This window comes from Anolis sagrei, chromosome 4 (genome assembly GCF_037176765.1).
Source record: "Anolis sagrei isolate rAnoSag1 chromosome 4, rAnoSag1.mat, whole genome shotgun sequence".
Taxonomy (NCBI): domain Eukaryota; kingdom Metazoa; phylum Chordata; class Lepidosauria; order Squamata; family Dactyloidae; genus Anolis; species Anolis sagrei.
In genome coordinates this window covers 29,203,309-29,225,619 of record NC_090024.1, presented here as the reverse complement: position 1 = coordinate 29,225,619, position 22,311 = coordinate 29,203,309, and the positions used below count along the sequence as shown (strand labels likewise).

Genomic DNA, 22,311 nt, shown 5'->3' with positions numbered 1-22,311 from the left:
GTAGAATGGTTGCAGTTTGACACCACTTTCACTGCCATGGCAAGGGAGTTGTAATTTTACAAGGTCTTTTCTGTGGGTGGCTGTTCAAACTAAATCTTCCTGGATTGCATAGTACTGAGTCATGGAAGTTAAAATGGTATCAAACCGCATTAATTATACAGTGTAGATGCACCCCAAATCTACAATGTATATTCCCAGTCAAGCCCATGTACCATGCTACTCATGTCCAAAATTTCACAGCCCCTTGCTTCTTATGCTATTTTGCATCACATCTGCTGTATGCTGATCACTTCTGAATGAATAATGTTACTACCAGGTGTCCACAATACCTTGTCACTCCACCAGGTGACAGCCACATGCAGTGCGTAATCGCAACAAACTTTTGGATCTGCCCAGCCTCTCCACTTCTCATAAGCTTCAATGAGGGAGCCACCTTTCTGGGGTATTGCAAAGTCAATGATCATTGTGGTGCCTCCTGCTAGAGCAGCCTAAAAGGGGGAAAATGTATAGATTTGTCAGTAAGAATACGTATTTCCAGGTTCCTATAATGTATTACAAATCCAAATAGAAATGGCAGGTATTATTATTTATTAGCTCTGTTCTTCATTTGTATATCTAAAAATACAATTGTTATCATGTTTCATCTTTTTTTTTAAAGAATCCTAATTATATGGGTCTAGAGAAGAATATTGTCCACCGCTGTTCACTCTCCCTGTAATGAGAAATTCGCCAGGTACATCATCATCAGCTATTTTTCATGCTGTTCCTTCCCAATTAGACACTTGTAAGCAAACAGAAATTATATTACTGTCGCTAAAGCTGTTTCTCCAAACAAGGGCATTAAGTATTTTTGCTTACCTGAAGTGTTCCCTTGTACCATATACAAAACAATTTGCTGAATTTAGGAAAATCTTTAGGTATCTATATATGTGGAAGTGTAAAATATATATTATTAAACATCAAAGGTAGAATGATTCATGCCATAGTAAATCCAATTTCTATTAATGGGCAGTGAAGAAAGTTGATGGGAAGTGAATCAACTCATCTGAAATGTGGAGCTGGAGAATAGTCTATAGATACCATGGTCTGCCAAAAAAGGCAACTAAACGAGTCTGAATCACTGAAGTCTGAACTCTCATTAAAAATCAAAGTGAATAAAATGAATGCTATCACACTTTGGATATATTATAAAATGATGTGGTTCACTGAAACACATAATAGTGTTTGATGAAGTTGAAGATAGCAGGAAAACAGAGGGATCACATCATATATGGTTGGTTCAGTCCAAAAGGTTATGGCCCTGTGATGAAGGAAAAGCCCAATCAAATCACCCCCCCCCCCAAAATGCCCACCCAGCCTCTGTTTAAAAGCCTCCAAGGAAGGAGCCTCCACCATACTCTGAGGTATGGTCAGGAAGTTGTTCCTAATGTTCAGGTGGAATATCCTTTCCTGTAATTTGAATCCATTGCTCTGGGCCCTAGTTTCCTGGGCAGCAGAAAACAAGACTGCTCTCTCTTCCTTATGACATCTTTTTATATATTTAAATATGGTGATTATATCTCCTCTCAACCTTCTCTTCTGCAGGCTAAACAGACACAGTTCTTCAAGACGCTTCTCATAGGGCATGGTCTCCAGACCTTTGATCATTTTAGTTGCCCTCCTCTGTACACCTTCCAGATTGTCGATATCTTTTTGAAACTCTGGTGCCCAGAAATGGACACAGTATTCCTGGAGAGGTCTGACCAGAGCAGAATAGAAGACCACCATTACTTCCCTTGATCTACTCACTACACTCCTTTTGATGTAGCCCAAAATCCCATTAGCTTATTTAGCTTCTGCTTCACACTGTTGGCTCATGTTCAACTTGTTGTCAACTAGGACTCCAATATCTTTTTCACATGTTCTGTTGTCAAGCCAGGCATCACCTGTCCTGTCCTGTGCATTTCATTTTTCGTTGTTGAAATTAATTTTGTTAGTTTTGGCCCAACTCTCTAACCTGCTGAGGTCATTTTGAATTCTGATTCTGTCTTCTGGAATATTAGCTATCCCTCCCAATTTGGTGTCATCTGCAAACTTGATAAGCATGCCCTCTAATCCTTCAAGTAGTTCATTAATAAACATGTTGAACAGTATGGGGTCCAAAACAGAACCTTGTGGCATCCTGCTAGTCACTTCTTTTCAGGATTTAGAGGAACCATTGGTGAGCACATTTGCAAGATTCAAGCTGGGATGTCAATTAGGGGATATCTTGGAGATCTCTCATTCACAGAGTCATCATAAGTAAAAGCTGACTTGGTGACAATTAACAACAAATAGTATGCCAGAACAGGTTAGAAATTTCCTGCTGCCTGCAATACTGGAGAAGTCTGTACCATTTATGTGTTGCTGAGCTTCACCAACCAGATGGTCTTCAGAATGGGAAGAAGGGAGCCAGAAGCACCTTAGGCACACAATTAAAGCAAGAAAAAAATGCTTGTGCTCACTGAGCTCGAAAAATAAATCTATGTATCAGCAGAAAAATAATGGAGGTAGAAGTCATTACTTTGAAATGTTGCATTTGCGATACAGAAGAGCTTTGCCATACAAACCAAAGCCCTTCTGAATAATCTACGTGGAAAGTTTGGGGGCTGTAGTCTTAGAGGTGAAGACAAAGTGAATGAGGGCAACAAAAGATAGATAGTTCACAATGGAATTCTAGACAATACATCTTAAAGCAGTGGTTCTAACCTTGTGGGTCCCCAGGTGTTTTGGCCTACAACTTCTAGAAATACCAGCCAGTCTACCAGCTGTTAGGATTTCTGGGAGTTGAAGGCCAAAACATCTGGGGACCCATAAGTTGAGAACCACTGTCTTAAGGGAATGCAAGAAGATTGAGCAAGTGAGATGCAGCGGCAGTTGGAAGCTTATAGTTAAGGAATCCAAAGTCACACATGTTCATGGAGAGAAGTATTAATTTTTTAAGTGCCTGCATCCTTTAGGGAAAAGTTAGTGTGACAAATAATTCTGCAGAATTTTCACCTAAATAGTTGGACAATGTTTTTAATGAGAATTCATTGATTTATGTTTTATTGCTATTGTTATGATTTTATTGATGTTAATGTTTTTATATTGTACTTGTGTTTTTGCGGCATTAAATTTTGCCTTGTAAACCGCCTCAAGTCGCTGGAAGGCTGAGAGGGGCAGTATACAAATACAGTAAGTAAGTAAATAAATAAATAAATAATGAAATCTAGTTTTAGCCACTTGTCACACTCAGCTGGTTTTGAGTAGACACAGAATATTTCTGACCAAATTAGACTGCAGAAGGGAAGGAGTGGAAATACAAAACATCTGAAAATACTGAACATTCTTCTATGTCAAAGAATAAATAATAATCTAGAGATACATGCCAAAACTGCTGGCATGATTATTCAGAGGACAGCAGGCCTGTGTAGAAAAAGGGTGCATCTACATTGTAGAATTAATGCAGTTTGACTGAGCCATGGCAGTTAACAGGCAAGATATAGATCCGTTTATTAGTTTTTACAAGTTTTTGCCCCAGGTTTCAGTGGAGTGTAAATATTTTTTGTGAATACAGGTACTATGCTCAGATGCTTTTCCTGCTACTCTTTGAAAAATTTAAACACAAATCTCTTTCTTTGTAGCTCTGCTGCAATTCTTGGTGCATTTCAAAGTAATATTCTTACACAGACACAGTACAGAGGCTCCCAGATGCTTAGTCAGCATAGGTTTGTGGGCCATGTTTTATCAGTCTTCATACACCTTTTCATATTGATTTGCTTTGGCTTTACTGTCAGATTTTATTTATGAAAGTCTGGTACTTTGATGTGAAGCGATCAAATACAAAAATGATTCATAAGCATATTAAAGGAATTACAGGAAGGGATATTGACCTACTCCTTGGCCTTATGCTCCAACATGTCTACATTTCACTGCCATGCAAACAGATATATTATACCTGTTTATATTAGACTTTTTATATACCTGTTTATTATTAGACTTTTTTTTTTGTCGTGTCAGGAGTGACTTGAGAAACTTCAAGTCGCTTCTGGTGTGAGAGAATTGGCCGTCTGCAAGGACGCTGCCCAGGGGACGCCCAGATGATTTGATGTTTTTTTTTAATCATCCTTGTGGGAGGCTTCTCTCATGTCCCCGCATGAGGAGCTGGAGCTGATAGAGGGAGCTCATCCGCCTCTCCCCGGATTTGAACCCTGCCAGCACAGGGGTTTAATCCATTGCGCCACCGGGGGCTCCCATTATTAGACTAAAAGTACATATTAATTGCTCATGTTTGCAATAGGTATGATATGATATTAACTCCCTCTGTTCCTTCCTAGTGATTAACACTGTCTTTTAATTGACTATATAGGGCAACATGTTGTGTCTTATTATACTTAGCTTTTCACAGGGCGCTTCCAGACAGCTATTTAATCCAGGAACATTCACATTTAAAAAACATGAATGTTCCCGGGTTCTAATTTACACATGCCCCAGAAAGTGTGTGCTTTCTGAGGCAGGTGTCCAGATGCACTCCCGAATCTCTCCAGGAGAACACCTGAACACCCAAACCCTCTCCCCACCCCCAAAGCCCCTTTAAAAGTAAAAGAACTTACCTGGCCTCCATTAGAGTGGTGCTGGAACTCTCCTGGCACATAGGAATGATGTGCCAGGAGAAGTGGGGGAGGAGGAAAATTTCTTTCCCCCCCCCCCGGCCCCCCGCTCTCCTGGCACATAATTCCTATGTGCCAGGAGAGCTCCAGCCCCACTCTAATGGAGGCCAGGTAAGTTTTAAAAAAACGTTTAAAAGGGGTTTGGAGGGGTTTGGGGAGGGGGTTGGTGTCCTTGCAGTTTTTTGGGCTAATATAGCCTGGGAAACCACAGTTAAATTCAGGCTAATTTAACCCAGAAAACCACAGGACAAGAATGTGAGGAATAAACCCACTGACAAATTAATTCTCCACAAACAAGGATTTTCCTGGTTTGTGGAGAATTAATGTGTGTTTCTCTGGGCCGTCATCTGGGCAGCCCCCTTTTAACTGCGGGAACACCTGTGTTATAGGGGCAAGAATGGCAGATAGGACACTCATGCACCAAGACAGGACATTGTAGTCCAACAGAGTCATGTTTTGTTGCAAGATCCACACAGAATTCAAAACTATACTCTAGTCATTCTACAGAATTATTACTCAAACACTTATAAACAAAGAATCCTAGTGTGAGCCGTTTGAGCCACCTAACAACAAATTGCTGAGACCAAAACAGCCACCAAAATGATTGTTTTCCTGATATTGGGATCTTTTTTTCCTGGCCAGTATAATTTGGGGCAACAAAAATGCACTATGTAATCTTCATTGTATCAATAGTACAATGCTTAAAATACCTTGATTTTCTTAGTTTTACTTTAATGCTGAGACAGACTATGAGCGAGGATTTGTAAAAAGGCACTATGTTGTGGTGGGTTGACTGGAGAGGTATGTGCCTGCAGCTCATTGGCTGAGAATGCCAGGAGCCAGAGTTCTGATTGGCTGCTGTCTCTAGCTTGCTGCTGGGACAAATGGTTTTAACTGCCACTTTTATCTTGGGCAGTGAAGAGAGTGTTGACTGGAAATAGCCAGGGAGGAAATGGCTGCCAACTCCCTGAAGCCTGATTATTTTGAAGGCTGTTTAAGGGGACTGTTTAGTCCTTCTGTTCTCTGTGTGGGAATTCAGAGAGACTGCTGTATATATTGTTGCCCTGTTTGATCTTTTGAGCTGAAGTAAAGATACTGTTACTTGTTACACAAGCCCTAGTGACACTTTATTGTAGTGCAGGGTTTATTTTAATTCAGAAACTGTAGTAAAGCTTATATTTATTTATATCTACTCCCCCCCCCCACACACACACACACACTATGAAGGACAAGGTACAAATGCAATATTCCTAGTAACGAATTTAAATCCATGCTCATCTATTGCTTTGCCAAATGATTTGTGTGTTACACAAACATGCCATAATGCAGTATTATTTAAGGGATATATCAATAGAGATCTGTGCATGAGTCCAAAGTCCAAAGCTACAAACTGTGTATATGAAATGTATCATTATTCAGTGGAAAAATGTATTATTGACATAAGTGGAAATCAATAGAGAGTGGACTTCATTCTTTGCATAACGTTTATCAAAGGTGGGTTGACCATGGAATAGGTTTGCCTGCCCTTCAGTGTAAAGAAGCCTGTTGGGTTGGCAGCTGAATTTTATTTCAACATTGGCAATGGAACAACCACCTTCGTTGCACATGAATACAACAATATAGGCAAAAGATCCAGGGAGCAGCATGAAGCACAGAGACTGCTACTTCCCATCATCTGATGGGTGTTACCTCAAATGGGTGCTTAACTTTACCTGATGATGAGACTGGTTTTCAATAAGAACATTCCCCCATGCCCAAGTCTGAACCTGGATCATTTCCATTAGCTCTGCCCAGGCCCGTAGCCAGGATTTTGATTCGGGGGGGGGGGGGGCTGAGTCTGAGTGAAAGAGAGTCTACCCTAGCAAACCTTTCATAACCCCAATACCCCCATTCATATGGGATATATTGAGCATGGTGGTCAGATCATGATATGAATAAACATAACAGTTTAAATAATGTACCAGTAAGGCCTTCTCATGGACCACCATGAGAATTGGGGGGGGGGGGGGAAGGGCGCTGAAGCCCCTCAAGCCTCCCTCCCCCCGGCTACATGCCTGGCTCTGTCACATGTTGGGATTTCTGCAACGTGCTCAACATGGGGATACATATGAAGACTGGTTGGAAATTTCATTTGGAACAAAGGGCTACAGCCAGAGTGTTAAATGAGGCTGATAAGAAGGATCATATAACTTCTCTGCCCAATAGCTGATGCATTCCTCTAGGTCACATGTGTCAAACTCACAGCCTGAGGGCTGAATGTGGCCCTCCAAGTCATTTGTTGTGGTTCTCCAGATGCTAGACAACAACTCCTGTGCTCCTTGTCATTATACATCATGACTAGAGCTGATGTAAATTGTGATACACTAACACCCAATTTGTTCTGCTTAGTCAGAAGAGTGGAATTTTAGACACAAGGCCCATGCAGGTGATGTCCCAGAGCCACAAGTGCTCTGGGGTTCCAACTCTCATTATCCCCTGTTCATATGGTGGACAATCGAGTAATGGGAGTTTCCATTATGCATGGCCAACCCATGGTTCTAAAGTACTTACAAAACTAGAGAGCTCTGCTGCTTTGCTTCTAAAGTGTTGCTAAAGAAGAATTGTAAAAAGGGACCAAGCTTTCAGGACAGTGCAATAAAGAAGCGATAGCAAACCTTACCAGGCCAATTAGATTTGATGTGGATGATCGAGATGGTTTTAAACAGTGCATTTTAATGCTGAGATAAATGTTTTTAATGTTTATGTATGTGTATAATGAATTCTTGTCCCGACATTGAATGTTTGCCGTATGTATGCTGTGCTCCTCTCTGAGTCCCCTTCGGGGTGAAAAGGGCAGAATATAAATGTTTTAAATAAATAAAGTTCTGGTGGTGAAAATTTTAGAACTCTAACAAAACTTTCAAAAATTCATTATTATTTTGTTATTGGTGATTTTTATGACAGAACCAATAGGAACTGCCATTTATAATGATATGTTGAAAGTTTTGTTAGAGTGCTGAAATTTTCACCAACAGAATTTTAGCAACACTTTAGAAGCAAATCACCAGTGCCCCCTAGTTTTGTAAGTACTTTAGAAACATTTAGAACCATGTATTGCTCATGCCTAGTTTGTATTTAATAACATCTGGGACCAAAATTAGGTAAAAATGAAAGGGCACAAACCACTGGCCTTTGGTATGTGGATAGATTAGAATTCCCATCACTACTAGGAAGCACAGTTGTTAATGAGGATGATGGCAGGTGGAGCTGAAACACATGGAAGAGTTGCCACCACGTCCCTTGTTGGAGGTAAAGGATGAAGAACTGCCAGCAGATGGTACCTAAATTTGGATCTTCACACCAACCTTAACACTCGATGCCAATGCAAGTTTTTATTCCTATGTGTAGGGTTTTTAAATCTTTTTTTTGATGCTGGTGTGACATTAAGAGGGACCCTTGTTGTGATCAGGGAAAACAATGCCCATGAAGTTGGGGCATGTCATTTTTGGAGAGGGTTGCAGAGAATGTGGAACAACCACCTCACAAAGAGGTCCTAACTCTAAATGACATGGACTGGCATAGATATTAACTGACATCTATGGAAAGTTGTCAGGCAAGCAAGAAAATGAAGCAGTGGAGAGAGTGTGGAGAAAGATACTCTCAATCATTCATTTAAAATACAGCTCAAAATTTGTGTCAAATTAAAACTGATGATCCAAGCAAGCTATGTTTAAGTTTTTCATGCAGTTTTACCCTTGAAGCCTGATCATGGTGATTTACAAGTTTTTTTGTGTGTGTCAGGATCAACTTGAGAAACTGCAAGTTGCTTCTGGTGTGAGAGAATTGACCATCTGCCCAGAGGATGCCAGGATGTTTTACCATCCGGTGGAAGGCTCATGTGTCCCCACATGAGAAGCTGGAGCTGACAGATGGGAGATCACTCTGCTCCCTGGATTTGGTCAGCTGTCCTGCTAGCACAAGGGTTTAACCAATTGTGCCACCAGGGGCTCGATTTACAAATAAAAGACTAACTTTAAAATGCCACCTACTTCCTTGTCCTAGGGTTTACAGTCTAACGAAGTCGTGATACAAAAAGGGAAGGGATTAAGTCTATGTGATACTGCTTCTTTTTTCTTTCCCTCCAAGGCCAGGACAGTGGCAGTTGGAATGGAGGAAGGGCCTTTCATCTGCTTCTGGGTTTAGGAATTAACCTTGTACTTTGTCCCCTTCATCCCCCCCCCCCCCCAATCATTTCTTCTGGCATTGCTACTACTATGTAAACACAACTATAGGTAGTCCCCAAGTTAGGAATGAAATAGGTTCTGTAGGTTTGTTCTTAAGGTGAATTTGGTTGTAAGTTGGAAAGTTACATTTTATAAGTTTAACAATGTATATATGTGTGTGCAGCTTTGGATAGCATAGGGAAGCGCTAACACCCTTGGTGTTTGTTTTGCTGCCTGTCCCCCTGTTCAGAAGATTTCACCTCACTTTCTGTTCCTGTGATAACTGGATTTTGGGGGGGGGGGGGGGGAAATTGGCTTGTTGTGGAAACAAGGATTGGAGATAAAGCTTCAGTGGAGACACCTTTTCCCCATGATAACTCTTCCCGGAGTGAATTTCCCATCCGATGGGAAGATTTCTCCCACTTCCTGTTGCCTCACCTCTGTTCTTAACTATGAGTCACTTGTAAATCGGATGTTTGCAACTCAGGGACTGCCTTTACTGCCCTTTACATTACTTGATGCTTCTTGCCTTTCTTTTCTTGTGAGGTGGTAGAATCGAGCTTACTAGGCTTCTGGAGGTGAGAAAGAGAACTCTCCTTGCATAAGGCAACCCATTCTTGCATTTCTCTTAATGTTTTTATGGAAATCAAGCAAAATGGGTTTAACACAGTGTACGGTGGAGATATTGCAGGCACAGGCACCTCCATGCATGGTTTCTTCCTCTGACAAACCCGCTGTTAGGAATTGTGGGAGTTGAAGTCCAAAACTCCTGGAGGAACAAAGTTTGCCCATGCCTGGCTTGGATGGAAAGAGGCCACTTCTTAGGGACCAAGAGGGAGTCTGCCCTTGCCTTCTGCTGGGATGGTTTCAGCTGCTCCTTTCCCACATATATCATCTTGTGCTGAAATTTGGGCAGCTGCCTAAACAAATAGTAGTCTTGAAGGCCATTTGTTGGCAAAGAGGTGTATAGTGAGGCAGTGAACACATTAAACAAATAAACAAATCTTTCTGTACCTCCCAGAGGAAGAATTCATGTGAAATAACAGAGAGGAAAAAGAGGCTTTTAGGTGAAATAATGGAGAGGGTGAAGAGACCAGAAAGAGTGATAGATTGGATTCATTCATACATTTTTCCCCATCAGAGCAATGGTACAATCGTGTGCTGTTAAATATGTCTTTGTTAAATAAGTACAGTTGGCCTGTGGATACTAAAATTTTGGGTGCTCAAGCCCCATTTTATAGAATGACACAGAAAAATGATACAATGGTAAGATCAAGCTTTGCTTTTAGGATTCGTTAAAAAATATTTTCAAGCTGTCTATGGTCAAATCTGTGGATACGGAGGCCTGGTTGAATTAGTATGCTATTCATGGTCTTTATCAAAAAGAGTATTGCATTACAGATATGCACTCTGTATTCATATGCCACTCAAGCTCTTCCTCAAAAAATTATATTATTTATTCATATACATATAGATGGGTCTCTCCCTGGTGGTGCAGCACCACTGAGCTGTTCAACTTGCTGACCAAATGGGGTGAGCTCTTACTGTTAGGCCCAGCTTCAGCCAACCTAGCAGTTTGAAAACATGCAAATGTGAGTAGGTACTGCTTCTGCAAAAAGGTAACAGTGCTCCATACAGTCATGCCAGCCACATAACCTAGGAGGTGTCTACGGACAATGCCGGATTTTTGGCTCAGAAATGGAAATGAGCACCACCCCCTAGAGTCGGACACAACTAGACTTAATGTCAGGGGAAACCTTTACCTTTTATACATATAGACAGATTTTGATAAAGACTTTTGGTTTTAAATGCTTATTTACGTTTTATTTTATAGATGGTTTTATGTGTTATATATGCTGATTGTTTTGGACTTGTATTGCTTTTTATATGTTGCAAGCTGCTTTGGGTCCCTTTGTGGGAGAAAAGTGGATACAAATAAAGATATTATTATTATTATTATTATTATTATTATTATTATTATTATTGGGTTGCTGTGAATTTTCTGGGCTATATGGTCATGTTCCAGAAGCATTCACTTCTGATGTTTTGCCTGCATCTATGGCAGGCATCCTCAGAAATTGTGAGGTCTGTTGGAAACTAGGCAAGTGAGGTTTATATACCTGTGGAATGCCCAGGGTGGGAGAATGAACAATTGTCTGTTTGAGGCAGGTGTGAATATTGCAATTGGCCACCTTGATTAGCATTGAATGGCCTTGCAGCTTCAAAGCCTGGCTGCTTCCTGTCTGGGGGATTCCTTTGTTGGGAGATGTTAGTTGGCCCTGACTGTTTCCTGTTTGGATTTCCCCTGTTTTTTGAGTGTTGTTCTTTATTTACTGTTGTGATTTTATAGTTTTTAAATACTGATAGCCAGATTTTGTTCATTTGCATGGTTTCCTCCTTTCTGTTGAAATTGTCCACATGCTTGTGGCTTTCAATGACTTCTCTGTGTACTCTGACATTGTGGTTGTTAGAGTGGTCCATTATTATTATTACTATCATCATCATCATCATCATCATCATCATCATTATTATTGGATTGCTGTGAGTTTTCCAGGCTGTATGGCCATGTTTCAGAAGTGTTATATCCTGACATTGCACCTGCATCTATCGCAGGCATCATCAGCGCTTGAGAGGTTTGTTGGAAACAAGACCTGGGAATCCTTTGTTAGGAGGTGATTAGCTGGCCCTGATTGTCTCTTGTCTGGAATTCCCCTATTTCATTTTGTTCAGCCTCCCAACAAAGGATTCCCCCAGACATCAAGCAGCCAAGCTTTGAAGCTGCAAGGCTATTCAATGCTATTGAAGGTGATCAATTGCAACATTTATACTTGCCTCCGAGAGACAAGAGTTCTTTCTCCCTGCCGTAGATGATTTCATCCATGAAAGTCTTCGACAACACATTATTATTATTATTATTATTATTATTATTATTATTATTATCCTCGATCACATGTCGGACACTTCTCAAGTATCTAAGACTGTGGGATGTATCAGCAAATAATGTGTGCAGACCTGAGTAGGGGGGCCTTTTGCAGCTGACAGATGTTATTTTGTCAGCATCGGGCATGTAGCCGGGGGGGGGGGGGGGGGGGGCTTGAGGGGCTTGAGCCCCCCCCCCCCCTGAAATTCTCATGGTGGTTTGCGAAAAGGCCTTACTGGTGCATTATTTAAATTGTTATGTTTATTCATATCATGATCTGATCACCATACTCAATATATCCCATATGCATTGGGGTATTGGGGTAATGATACAAAAGGTTTGCTAGGCTAGACCCTCTTTCAATCAGACTCGCCCCCCCCCCCCGAAACTCAGCCCCCCTGAAACCCCCCCTGAAAAAAAATCAGCCCCCCTCCCCCCCCCCCCCCGAAACGAAATCCTGGCTACGGGCCTGGTCAGCATGGATTGTTTTTAAGGGCAGGCCAAAGTCTTTAGGCACTGCACCAGAGAAGGTGCCTATACCACACTCTGAGGCAGAGAGTTCCACTGCTGAACTGCTGAACAGCTCTCACAATTTGGAAGTTCCTCCTCAAGTTCAGATGGAATCTCCTTTCCTGTAGTTTGATGGCCATCCACACCTCCAGAGAAGGAGACTCCATCACAATCTGAAGTTCTTCCTGATGTTTGGGAGAAATCTTTTTCCCCCTCAGCAACCTGAATCCATCACTCTATCTACAGCTGAACTTTCTAGTGTCACTTTGGGGAAGCAGCAAAGCCACCAGTTCTTGGAGAGGAGGAAGGGGAAGGGAGAGAAGAGCACGATGCCCTGCCCCATGTACCTTGGTGCCTTGGAAGAAGTCGTCCTTGGACTGGGTGCCCATGAAGGGGAACTGGAGGTGGGTGTGGGTGTCGATGCCCCCGGGCAGGAGCAGGAGGCCGGCGGCGTCCACCACCCGCAGCCCCGCGGATGACGGGGGACGCAGCCCGGGCCCCACCGCCCGCACCACTCCGTCCTCCACCAAGACGTCTGCCTCCTGCGAGCAGTCTGCGTTCACCACTCGCCCCCCGCGGATCAGGAGCCTCTCCATGCTGCCCTTGGAAGAAGGAAGCACACTCACGCCGCGCGGGGAAGCAAGCAAGCAAGCCGGCTTGGCAGAGCAGAGCTTTCCCTTTTGAGCAGCTTCCCTCCCTGGACCGGCCCCTGAGTCCAGGGTGGAGCCTCCCACCAAAAGAACCACTCCCCAAAGATCCAAACAAACCTCCCTTTGGCTCTCTTCACAGTCTTGGGCGTGTCTATAGCAAGCATGGGCAAACTTGGGCCTTCCAGGTGTTTGGACTTCAACTCCCACCATTCCTAACAGCCTCAGGCCCCTTCCTTTCCCCTCTCAGCATCTTATGCAGACTGTGCAAGGAAGCTGATGAAACCAAATAGATCATATCCTTAGCTGTTGCAAAAAGATTGTACAGACGGACTACAAAGGCACAACTCTGTGGCCCAAATGATTCACTGGAACTTATGTCACAAGTACCACTCTGCCAGCAGTAAAGAATTGGTGGGATCAGGCCCGTAGCCAGGATTTCGATTCAGGAGGGGAGGGGGCTGAGTTTGTTTGGGGGGGGGGGCTGAGTCTGAGTGAAAGAGGGTCTACCCTAGCAAACCTTTTGTATCGTTACCCCAATACCCCATGCATATGGGATATATTGAGCATGGTGATCAGATCATGATATGAATAAACATAACAGTTTAAATAATGTACTAGTAAGGCCTTTTCGCAGACCACCATGAGAATTGGGGGGGGGGGGTGAAGCCCCCCAAGCCCCCCCCCCCCAAAGCTACATGCCTGGGTGGGATCATAAACTTGCAAAGGTAGTGGAAAATGAACACGCAAAAATACTGTGGGACTTTCGAATCCAGACTGACAAGGTTTTGGAACACCAGACATCACGATTGTGGAAAAGAAAACAGTTTGGATTATTGATGTCGCCATACCAGGTGACAGTCGCATTGAGGAAAAACTACAGGAGAAACTCAGCCGTTATCAGGATCTCAAAATCAGATTGTAAAGGCATAAAGCATAAACCAATACAGGTGGTCCCAGTGGTGATTGGCACACTGGGTGCCGTGCCAAAAGATCTCACCTACTGATCTACTCACATTTGCATGTTTTCGAACTGCTAGGTTGGCAGAAGCTGGGGCTAACAGCAGGGGCTCACCCTGCTCCCTGGATTTGAACCACTGTCCTTTTGATCAGTAAGTTCAGCAGCTCAGCAATTTAACCTGCTGCACCTCCAGGGTCTCCTCACTACAGTATATTGGGTGTTTAAAAAGTATTTAGCCACACAATACATCATTTGCAGTTGGTCCTGTCTTTTGCTTGGGAAGCCTATATAATCTATGGACGTGCTGTCTTGTGGCAAATACAGGAAGGGTTTGGTGGGCTTTGACCTTGGGGTTTGCAGTTATAGTTCACCTACATCCAGACAATGATGGATCTGGACCAAACTTGGCACGAATACTCAATATACCCAAATGTGAACACTGGTGGAGTTTGGGGGAAAATAGACTTTGACATTTGGGAGTTGTACTTGCTGGGATTTATAGTTCTCCTACAAGCAAAGTGCATTCTGAACCCCACCAATGATAGAATTGGGCCAAACATCCCACACAGAACCCGCATGACCAACAGAAATGGTCTTTGATGGTCTTTGGCAACCCCCCTGAACCCTCCTTGCGATCCCCAGGTTGAGAAACACTGCTCTAAAGCAAATCTGTCTTAGTATTTTCTACAGTATTTTCTTTGCAATACACTGTAGAGTTAATGCATTTTGATACCAGTTTGATTGTTTGGGTTCAATACTGTGGTTTCATGGGAGCTGTAGTTTTACAAGGTCTCTAGCCTCTTCTGCCAAAATGCTGGTGCCTCACCAAATTACAACACCCAGGATTCCATAGCACTGAGCCATGGCAGTTCAAGTGGTGCCAAACTGCTTTAATTTTGGTGTAGATGTACCCTTGGTATCCATGGCTGAGCAGGGATTCAAACCCTGGCCTCCAAAGTCGCACTCAAACCACTGCACCATTCTCGCTCAGGGCTGTGGTCCTAGGAGCTTCTTTGGGAGTAAATATAATGGATGCAGAAAAAATAATTCCTTTGCTAAGGATCACATTGCACCACACCCAGAAATGTAATACACTTGCAATTTATGGGAGAAAGGGTGTATAGCTACAGACTTAAAATACACCCATAACATTTGTTGCTGCTACTCCTTGAAAGCTGATCTGCTGCATATATAAAAATGTCCATACATATTTGTGGAGATCCCATGGTCCAGATTCACAGAGAGCTATGGGCATCACACTTCTTTACAGCGGTTTGTTTCAAAAACTGATCTTGTAGCTTGTTTCAAAGGGATTTTTTTTTAAAAAAAGGACACATCCTAAAACCGAGTCGTGAATAGAGTAGACTCACTGAATCAATTGGATTTACGTATATGTTGATTCGTAATTCAACAATTGTGATACAATGGATTTAATTTACTGAAGTCTAGCCAGTGGGATTCCAGCCATTTCTTTGCATAACTAAACAAAGAATGTTGCAAATTGCAACAGCTGTGATGAGCCACCATATATTGATTTAACTTGTGCAACTTTAAAGCAAACCACAAAGTTCAATGTAATTTCATAGCATGTAAAAATGCTGCCTGAGGCTATTTTTAAAGTGTTGTTACAGCAATTTATAGTTGGGTTTGTATAGGTTATTAGTACACAAAGGGACCTTTGTACAGATCTTAGAGACTGAAAGAATAGCATAACATTTCATATTTTTATGCTAATGCTACTGACTTTGTTCTTTCACTCTTAAGGCATCACACAACCCGTTTGCATTTGTTAAAGCAAGAAGTCGTTCTGGTCGTCTGTTTGGTTTGTTTGTCTGTTTTCTAATGCAATACAACTGTTTTGGTTTGCTCCTGACATGATAAATAATTCTGGTAGTCAAGGATGACTTTAATAAACACTAACCAAAATTCTTTGCAGCTTCTAGAGGTGCATCTACACTATAGAATTAATGCAGTTTTGATACTTCTTTAAGTGCTCTGGATCAATGGTATGGAATTATGGATTTTTGGTTGGTGAAGCAACAGCATTCTTTGGCACAGAAGGTTAAAGACGTTGTGAAACCACAACTCCCATGATACTATAGTATTGAGCCATGACAATTATACAACTGCCTGAAGTTGCAATTTCAAAAATTCAATTACTGTTGCTGTCAGATTTATTTCGAGTCAAAATCATTGCATAAAATAGTTTATCTAAAACATAAAATAAAGGGATCACAAGCTGCTAGATAGCAACTGCATCGTCAACAGCGACTGCATTGTCTGTAGCTTTAATAAATTCTTCCTTAGCACATAGGGTGCGGGATTGTGGATACAAGCATACAGATGCGGAGTTGTTTGTTCTGCTTCAGTCGCACAAGGTGGATGATTCTTTTAGGTAGTGCCATTTTGCCAGGTTGTCTGTTTATGAGTATCAGCAGGATTCTGGAAGGAATAGAGATGCAAACTTACCAGAAATAGAGGAAAATGTTGTAGTAATTTAAGCATTTAATCAATTCTTTCTTAGTGCATAGGGTGGGCCATTGTCGAAACAAGCATACAGATGCTGAGTTGTTTGTTCTGCTTCATAGTCGCACAAGGTGGATACTCTTTTTGGTAGTGCCATTTAGCCAGATTGTCTTTTGATCTGCCAGCTCCACTTCTGAGTCTGTTCAGGGACTTCTAAGTTGCCCATTTTTGGTTTGCCCCTGGAGGAAGACCCTCGTGTGTGTGTGTGTGTGGGGGGGGGGCAATTGGGATTGCCTGATTTTGCTGCCCACAGGGATACCCTTGCTGTTGTTGGGGAAGCATTTAGAGGAGTGGTGGTTCTCATGAAACTTTTCCTTGATTGCAATCTACTAGGAGGAGACTGATAGCCATACAGTGGGTGGCTTTCAGTGTTCAACCAAATGCTGTCAGATGGCAGAGTGGAGAGCAGCTTCTGCAGGGAAATGGTGCTCCTGCTTGGTCATTCTCACTGGACAAGCCACACTCTCTCAGCCTCAGAGTGAGGCCATGGAAAACCTTCACCGAAAATATGTTGCCAAGAAAAAGCAGTGTCAGCTATTGATATAGAGTTGCCATAAGTCAAAAAGTTACTTGAAAGGGTGTAGCAAAAGCTTTGCAAAAGACAAATTCTTAGTGGAGAAAAACCATTAGAACTGGTTTGTTGGTATGGCTCATCACAGCTATCTATCTACAGTTTGTAACTTTCTTTGCCAACTTTAGCACCAGAACAGTACATGGAAGAGAATACATTTGATCGAGGAGATAAGTCTAAGGCCCTGTCTACACTGACCATTTAATGCAGTTCGAAACTAGCTTCAAACTGCTGAGCAGATCATGAATTCCCAGAAAAGTACACCAAAGAAAACCCTTAATGTGCCTTACTGCTCTGTGGCTTGTATAATTTTAACATTCCTACTGAATCGTCCTCACAGCAAAAACCACTTTCTTCAATACTGGTTTGAAACATTAAAGCATTAATGGTCAGTGCAGATGGGGCCTGAGATGAGCATGCTGACCTGGCTTGCATTGCAGAGACTAGACTGCTCGAAACTGATGGGAGGAATTTATCTCTCAAAGACTTCTTTTCCTGGGATCTCCATACAGTTATTCCTTTAACATTTGCAATGTAATTTTTTAAACTTAAACTCTTACCTTAAAATTTTGTGAGCTGTCTTATATTCCATCCCTGAAGAAAAGTACAGTATATATTTAATCAAATTCAACAAACAGATATATAAATAAGATATGCATATAGCACTATATTACTTGCAGACTTGGAAGGGCTATTGATGAAAGTCAAGGAAGAAAATGCTGAACATAAAGAAAAAAATGACGACAGATGATTTACACAGCTTTAATGTAATTATGAAGATGTCAAAATAGTCAAGATTGTATCTTGGTTCTGCCATTCATCAAAACTGAGACTGCTCACAAGAAATCAGAAGGCGACTGTGGTGGAGTCTCATTCTTTGGAGGCTTTTAAACAGAGGTTGGATGGCCATCTGTTGGGGTGCTTTGAATGCAATTTTCCTGCTTCTTGGCAGGGGGTTGGACTGGATGGCCCATGAGGTATCTTCCAAGAGTTGCTATGAAGGAATTAGATATAATCCTCAAATTTACATACACATACAGCAGGGCCTTGGTATCCATAAGGAATACCAAAAAGCGTGAATGCTGACATCCCTATTAAAAATGGGATACAGCAGCATCAGAGTTTGGGAGTTTTACAGTCATTTACATCCACTTTCAAGCAGAAATGCATGCACCCTTTATGTAAATGAGGCCTCTTCATAGATGGGCACTTCCACATTAAGTTTTTATTTTCATAGAAAAATAAAACTTAGTATTAGTTTAAATTGTATGACTGCCTGAAATTGCAGTTTCTTGAATACACTGACAAATACTTTGATTTCTCTGGCATAAGGTCACATGCTCATTTTTGATGGAAGTAGTTCATATTCTGGCTGGCTTCCTGAGCCTCTAACAGCTAAAGACTATAGATCAAAAACAAGTCAGATGGGAACAACTTCATGTATCTCATTTCTAGAAGTCACATATCTTTTAAAGACACAGCAATTCTGGCACAAAAATTGCCAACACTGACCTCACTACAATACAGTGGAAAATATGGCAACTGTAAATAGTGTGCCATGCTCCATAAATATATCTACTCTTTCTCATTTGTCTCCATTCTATTTTTCCCACTTCTTCAAGCAGAAGCCACAATAAATCACTATGGATTTATGTATAAAATAGATCACAATGACTCTTTCTGAAGTCAACATGGGTTTTTTTTTTTAAGTGGTGGTTATATATACTTATCCCATGCTTCTTCTCAGGTCTTCAGGGTGGTATTCATAGACTTGTATCATGTTAACCTCAGAATATATCTGCAGTCTATGTTAGCCTGTGACTTATTCAAGATCATGCAGAAATCCTATATTTACCATACCAAGAGAAGGAACTGTGTGGCTCTCCAAGGAATGCTGACAGTTGCAGTTCAATAACTTGGAGGGATGCATTAAATCATACTTTACTTTGTTCTAAAGCAGGGTTTTGCTTTACAGACTGTGCTGAAACTCCTCTAACAGTTCCATGCAGACCATGCTCTTTTGAAGAAAAATCCCCTTAACACTCTATGTATGTCTGGTTACTACAAACACTTCTTTAAACGTGGTATCATGTCAATGATGCAAACATCGCCCAAAATGTAAGCTCTTGATATCTGATCAAAACTACTTTATCCAACAGTTCAATAATGCATTGATGTCCACAACAGTTTAATATTCCTTCCATTGACAGTAGCTTTTTTAAAAACAAGTGAGGCCAGGAATTACCATTTTAAAATATATCTACACTTAAGGAGATTTAGGATCTCATCACAATAGAGAATGAATCATTTTTAAATCCGGTTGCTGCCTCCTGCAAAATTCTGGGGTTTGTAGTTTAGGGAGGAGCCTTTAACAGCCTCACTAAACTACAAACCCTAGAATTCTGCAGGAGGCAGAGACCAGATTTAAAGTGGATTCACTCTTTAGTGTGATGAAGTTACTCAGGCTCCTTCTACACGATCATATAAAATCCCGATTATCTGCTTTGAACTGGATTATATGGCAGTGTAGAAGGGGCATTGGTTCTAGTTAATTAAAGACCACTTTAATTTGGGAATTTAACTGATTTTGGGGTTTTAAAAAAGCTCTACAGGCTTGATGGCCATTCAAGAACAAGGGTAGGCTAAATGTGACGTGTTGGGCCTCACATTGCAGCCCCAAAGTTCTCAAAACATTTTTTGGACATGGTTTTCCAATCCCAGATGGCTAACACATGTGTAAGTCTACTTTCTCCCATTAACAGCTCCAATACTGCAACACCCTCAAGTTCCCAAATCTCCTCAGAGCAGGCATGGGCAAACTGTGGCCTTCTAGGTGTTTTGGACTTCAGCTACCACAATTCCTAACAGCCTACTAGGATGCATCTAAAAACTAAAGACAAATCTCCACTCTATGTAAGATGCAGAAATAGAAATAAAATGACTCCAGTATGTTCTCCAATTGTGTTAAAAATTTGATCAATTCTGTATGACGTTTTACCAAAATACAAAGCTTGGCGTACTGGTTTGAGTGTTGAACCATGGCTCTGGAGACCAGGATTCTAATCCTCATTTGGGAATCGAAATCCAGCGGGTGATCTTGAGCAAAACACATATTCTCTGGCTCAGAGAAAAGGCAAAGGCAAACTATCTCTGTACAAATCTTTCCAAGAAAAACCTACAGTTGTCATTAAGTAGATTACCTGAGGCCACACAACAACAACAACAACAACAACAACAACAACAAACAACAGAATAATGAAGTTGCACTACTCTTTTTGGGAACATTGGAACACAGCCTAAATCTCTAAACGATCTACTTCTTTGAAAAGGGGAAAGATATTGTAAGATGTTATTTCATTTAGATTCATGGAGCTTATGCAATTCCCACTGTCTTTAGAACATGAAATCTAACACAGTTAAACGTGACGTCTCAGTAAACAGGGTTGAACTGTGGCTTTAATAATGGCCCCGGACACATCAAACAGGAGAGTAATCATTAGATCAAAGTGCATTATGTCACAACTTGCCCACTGCAAGGACGTTTCAGAAACTCTGTCGTGTTCCATTAGCTCTTCTTATTCTGCCTTTTTCGAATCAAGAAATGCCACTGAACAGACTGCAGCTCATTTTATTAATCTGGTCTAATCTTCATCTGCAGTGTACTCTGCTTCCTGTGAGGAATTGGTCAGTTTCTTTGTAATCAAAATCTTCTTTCCAATTCAAAGTCCTTCAAAATATTCTTTCAAATCTGGGAATTAGTGATCTTTATGCTAGAACCAGTCTTCCCCATCCTCAGTGAATACCAATTACTCCTGTTTGTCAATAAATTATTCTATACTGAGGTGGGCAGCTCTGGAGAACCACAAGACAATTTTAATTTCATGAAATCCACTATAAACCACTCCAAAAAGAAAATGGGAAATGGCAAGAAGTCTTCTATTTTTGCAAATCCTCACTTTGCCTTATTTGTGGGATCGATGCATTTTAAAAGAGACTGATATATTTTAAACGCATTCTTTCATAAGATTTAGAAAGTATGATAAAAAATATATTATGATTGTGTTGTCAAAGGCTTTCATGGCTGGAATCACTGAGTTACTGGGAGTTCTTTGGGCTGTATTGCCATGTTCCAGAAGCATTCTCCCCTGATGTTTCACCCACATCTACGGCGGGCATCCTCAGAGGTTGTGAGGTCTGTTGGAAACTGGGTAAATGTGGTTTATATATCTGTGGAATGTCCAGGGTGGGAGAAAGAACTCTTGTTTGTTGGAAGCAAGTGTGAATGTTACAATTGGCTAGCTTCTTTAGCACTGAATAGCCTGGCTGCTTCCTGCCCAGGGGAATCCTTTGTTGGGAGGTGTTAGCTGGTCCTGATTGTTTCTTGTCTGGAATTCCCCCGTTTTCTGAGTATGTTTCTTTATTTGCTGTCCTGATTTTAGAGTTTTTTAAAAATATTGGTAGCTAGATTTTGTTCATTTTCATGGTTTCCTCCTTTCTGTTGAAATTGTCCACATACTTGTGGATTCTCTGTGTAGTCTGACATAGTGGTTGTTAGAGTGGTCCAGCACTTATATATTATGACTGCCTGGTCATCTCATCTCTTTCTTAAGTACCATGTTTTCTAGTATCAAAGATAAGTGGTCGCAATTCTGACTTTGAAACAGCAGGGCTTATATTGATTTCAGGACCTATATGTTGGCTTTGAACCAAAACCTGGGGAATAAGTTGAGATGCAGTTTGGAGATATTCCTTTCATTTGGTTTCACATACAGTATTTAAAAAGTGTGACTCCATATAGTGACCCTTCAAGTTGAATATATAAAGAAGCAGTTTGCTGTCAATATTAAGTTAGGAAATATGGATGTAATATATGAAGCATTCTGATGTTTTACCCTCAAATTATATTTAAATGCCAGGGGAGGTCTTATGGAAGACTATTTTAGACTATTAGGCCAAACAGAGAAGCTATATTCCATGTACTAGCAAGTAATAAATGCAAGCTTTGTATACATGACATATTCCCATATTTTTGAGGAAAGTAGAAAGTCTGTCCCAAAATGAAAACACGTTTCAATAGTAAAAAATATCACTTTTTAGGTTATATGAAAAATTATACTTCCATTTGATTTTGTACCATGTTTTCTACTTGTGTTTTTTAAAAAAACACGGAAATAGAAAACAATAGAACTTCATGTTCATCTTAAAAAGTATCTCAATAGATAATATTTTTTAATTTGATACATCATAAAACATTGTCAGCTTTTCCGACAGCATAACACAACAAGAAACTCACAAGACTTTAAA

The 22,311-nt window shown here is 41.1% G+C and overlaps 1 protein-coding gene across 2 annotated transcripts in view; it reads right to left on the bottom strand.

The window, feature by feature from the left end:
- DPYS (dihydropyrimidinase) overlaps positions 1 to 12,987 on the bottom strand; it is a 40,855-nt gene extending 27,868 nt beyond the window's left edge. For both annotated transcript variants that reach the window (XM_067467332.1, XM_060775757.2), the window contains exons 1-2: positions 12,650 to 12,987; positions 330 to 488 (exon numbers count right to left, since the gene is read on the bottom strand). In XM_067467332.1, coding sequence (XP_067323433.1) covers positions 330 to 488; positions 12,650 to 12,898 — 408 coding nt within the window. In that variant the 5' untranslated portion in view covers positions 12,899 to 12,987. The remainder of the gene's footprint in view (positions 1 to 329; positions 489 to 12,649) is intronic.
- Positions 12,988 to 22,311: the final 9,324 nt, after the last annotated feature.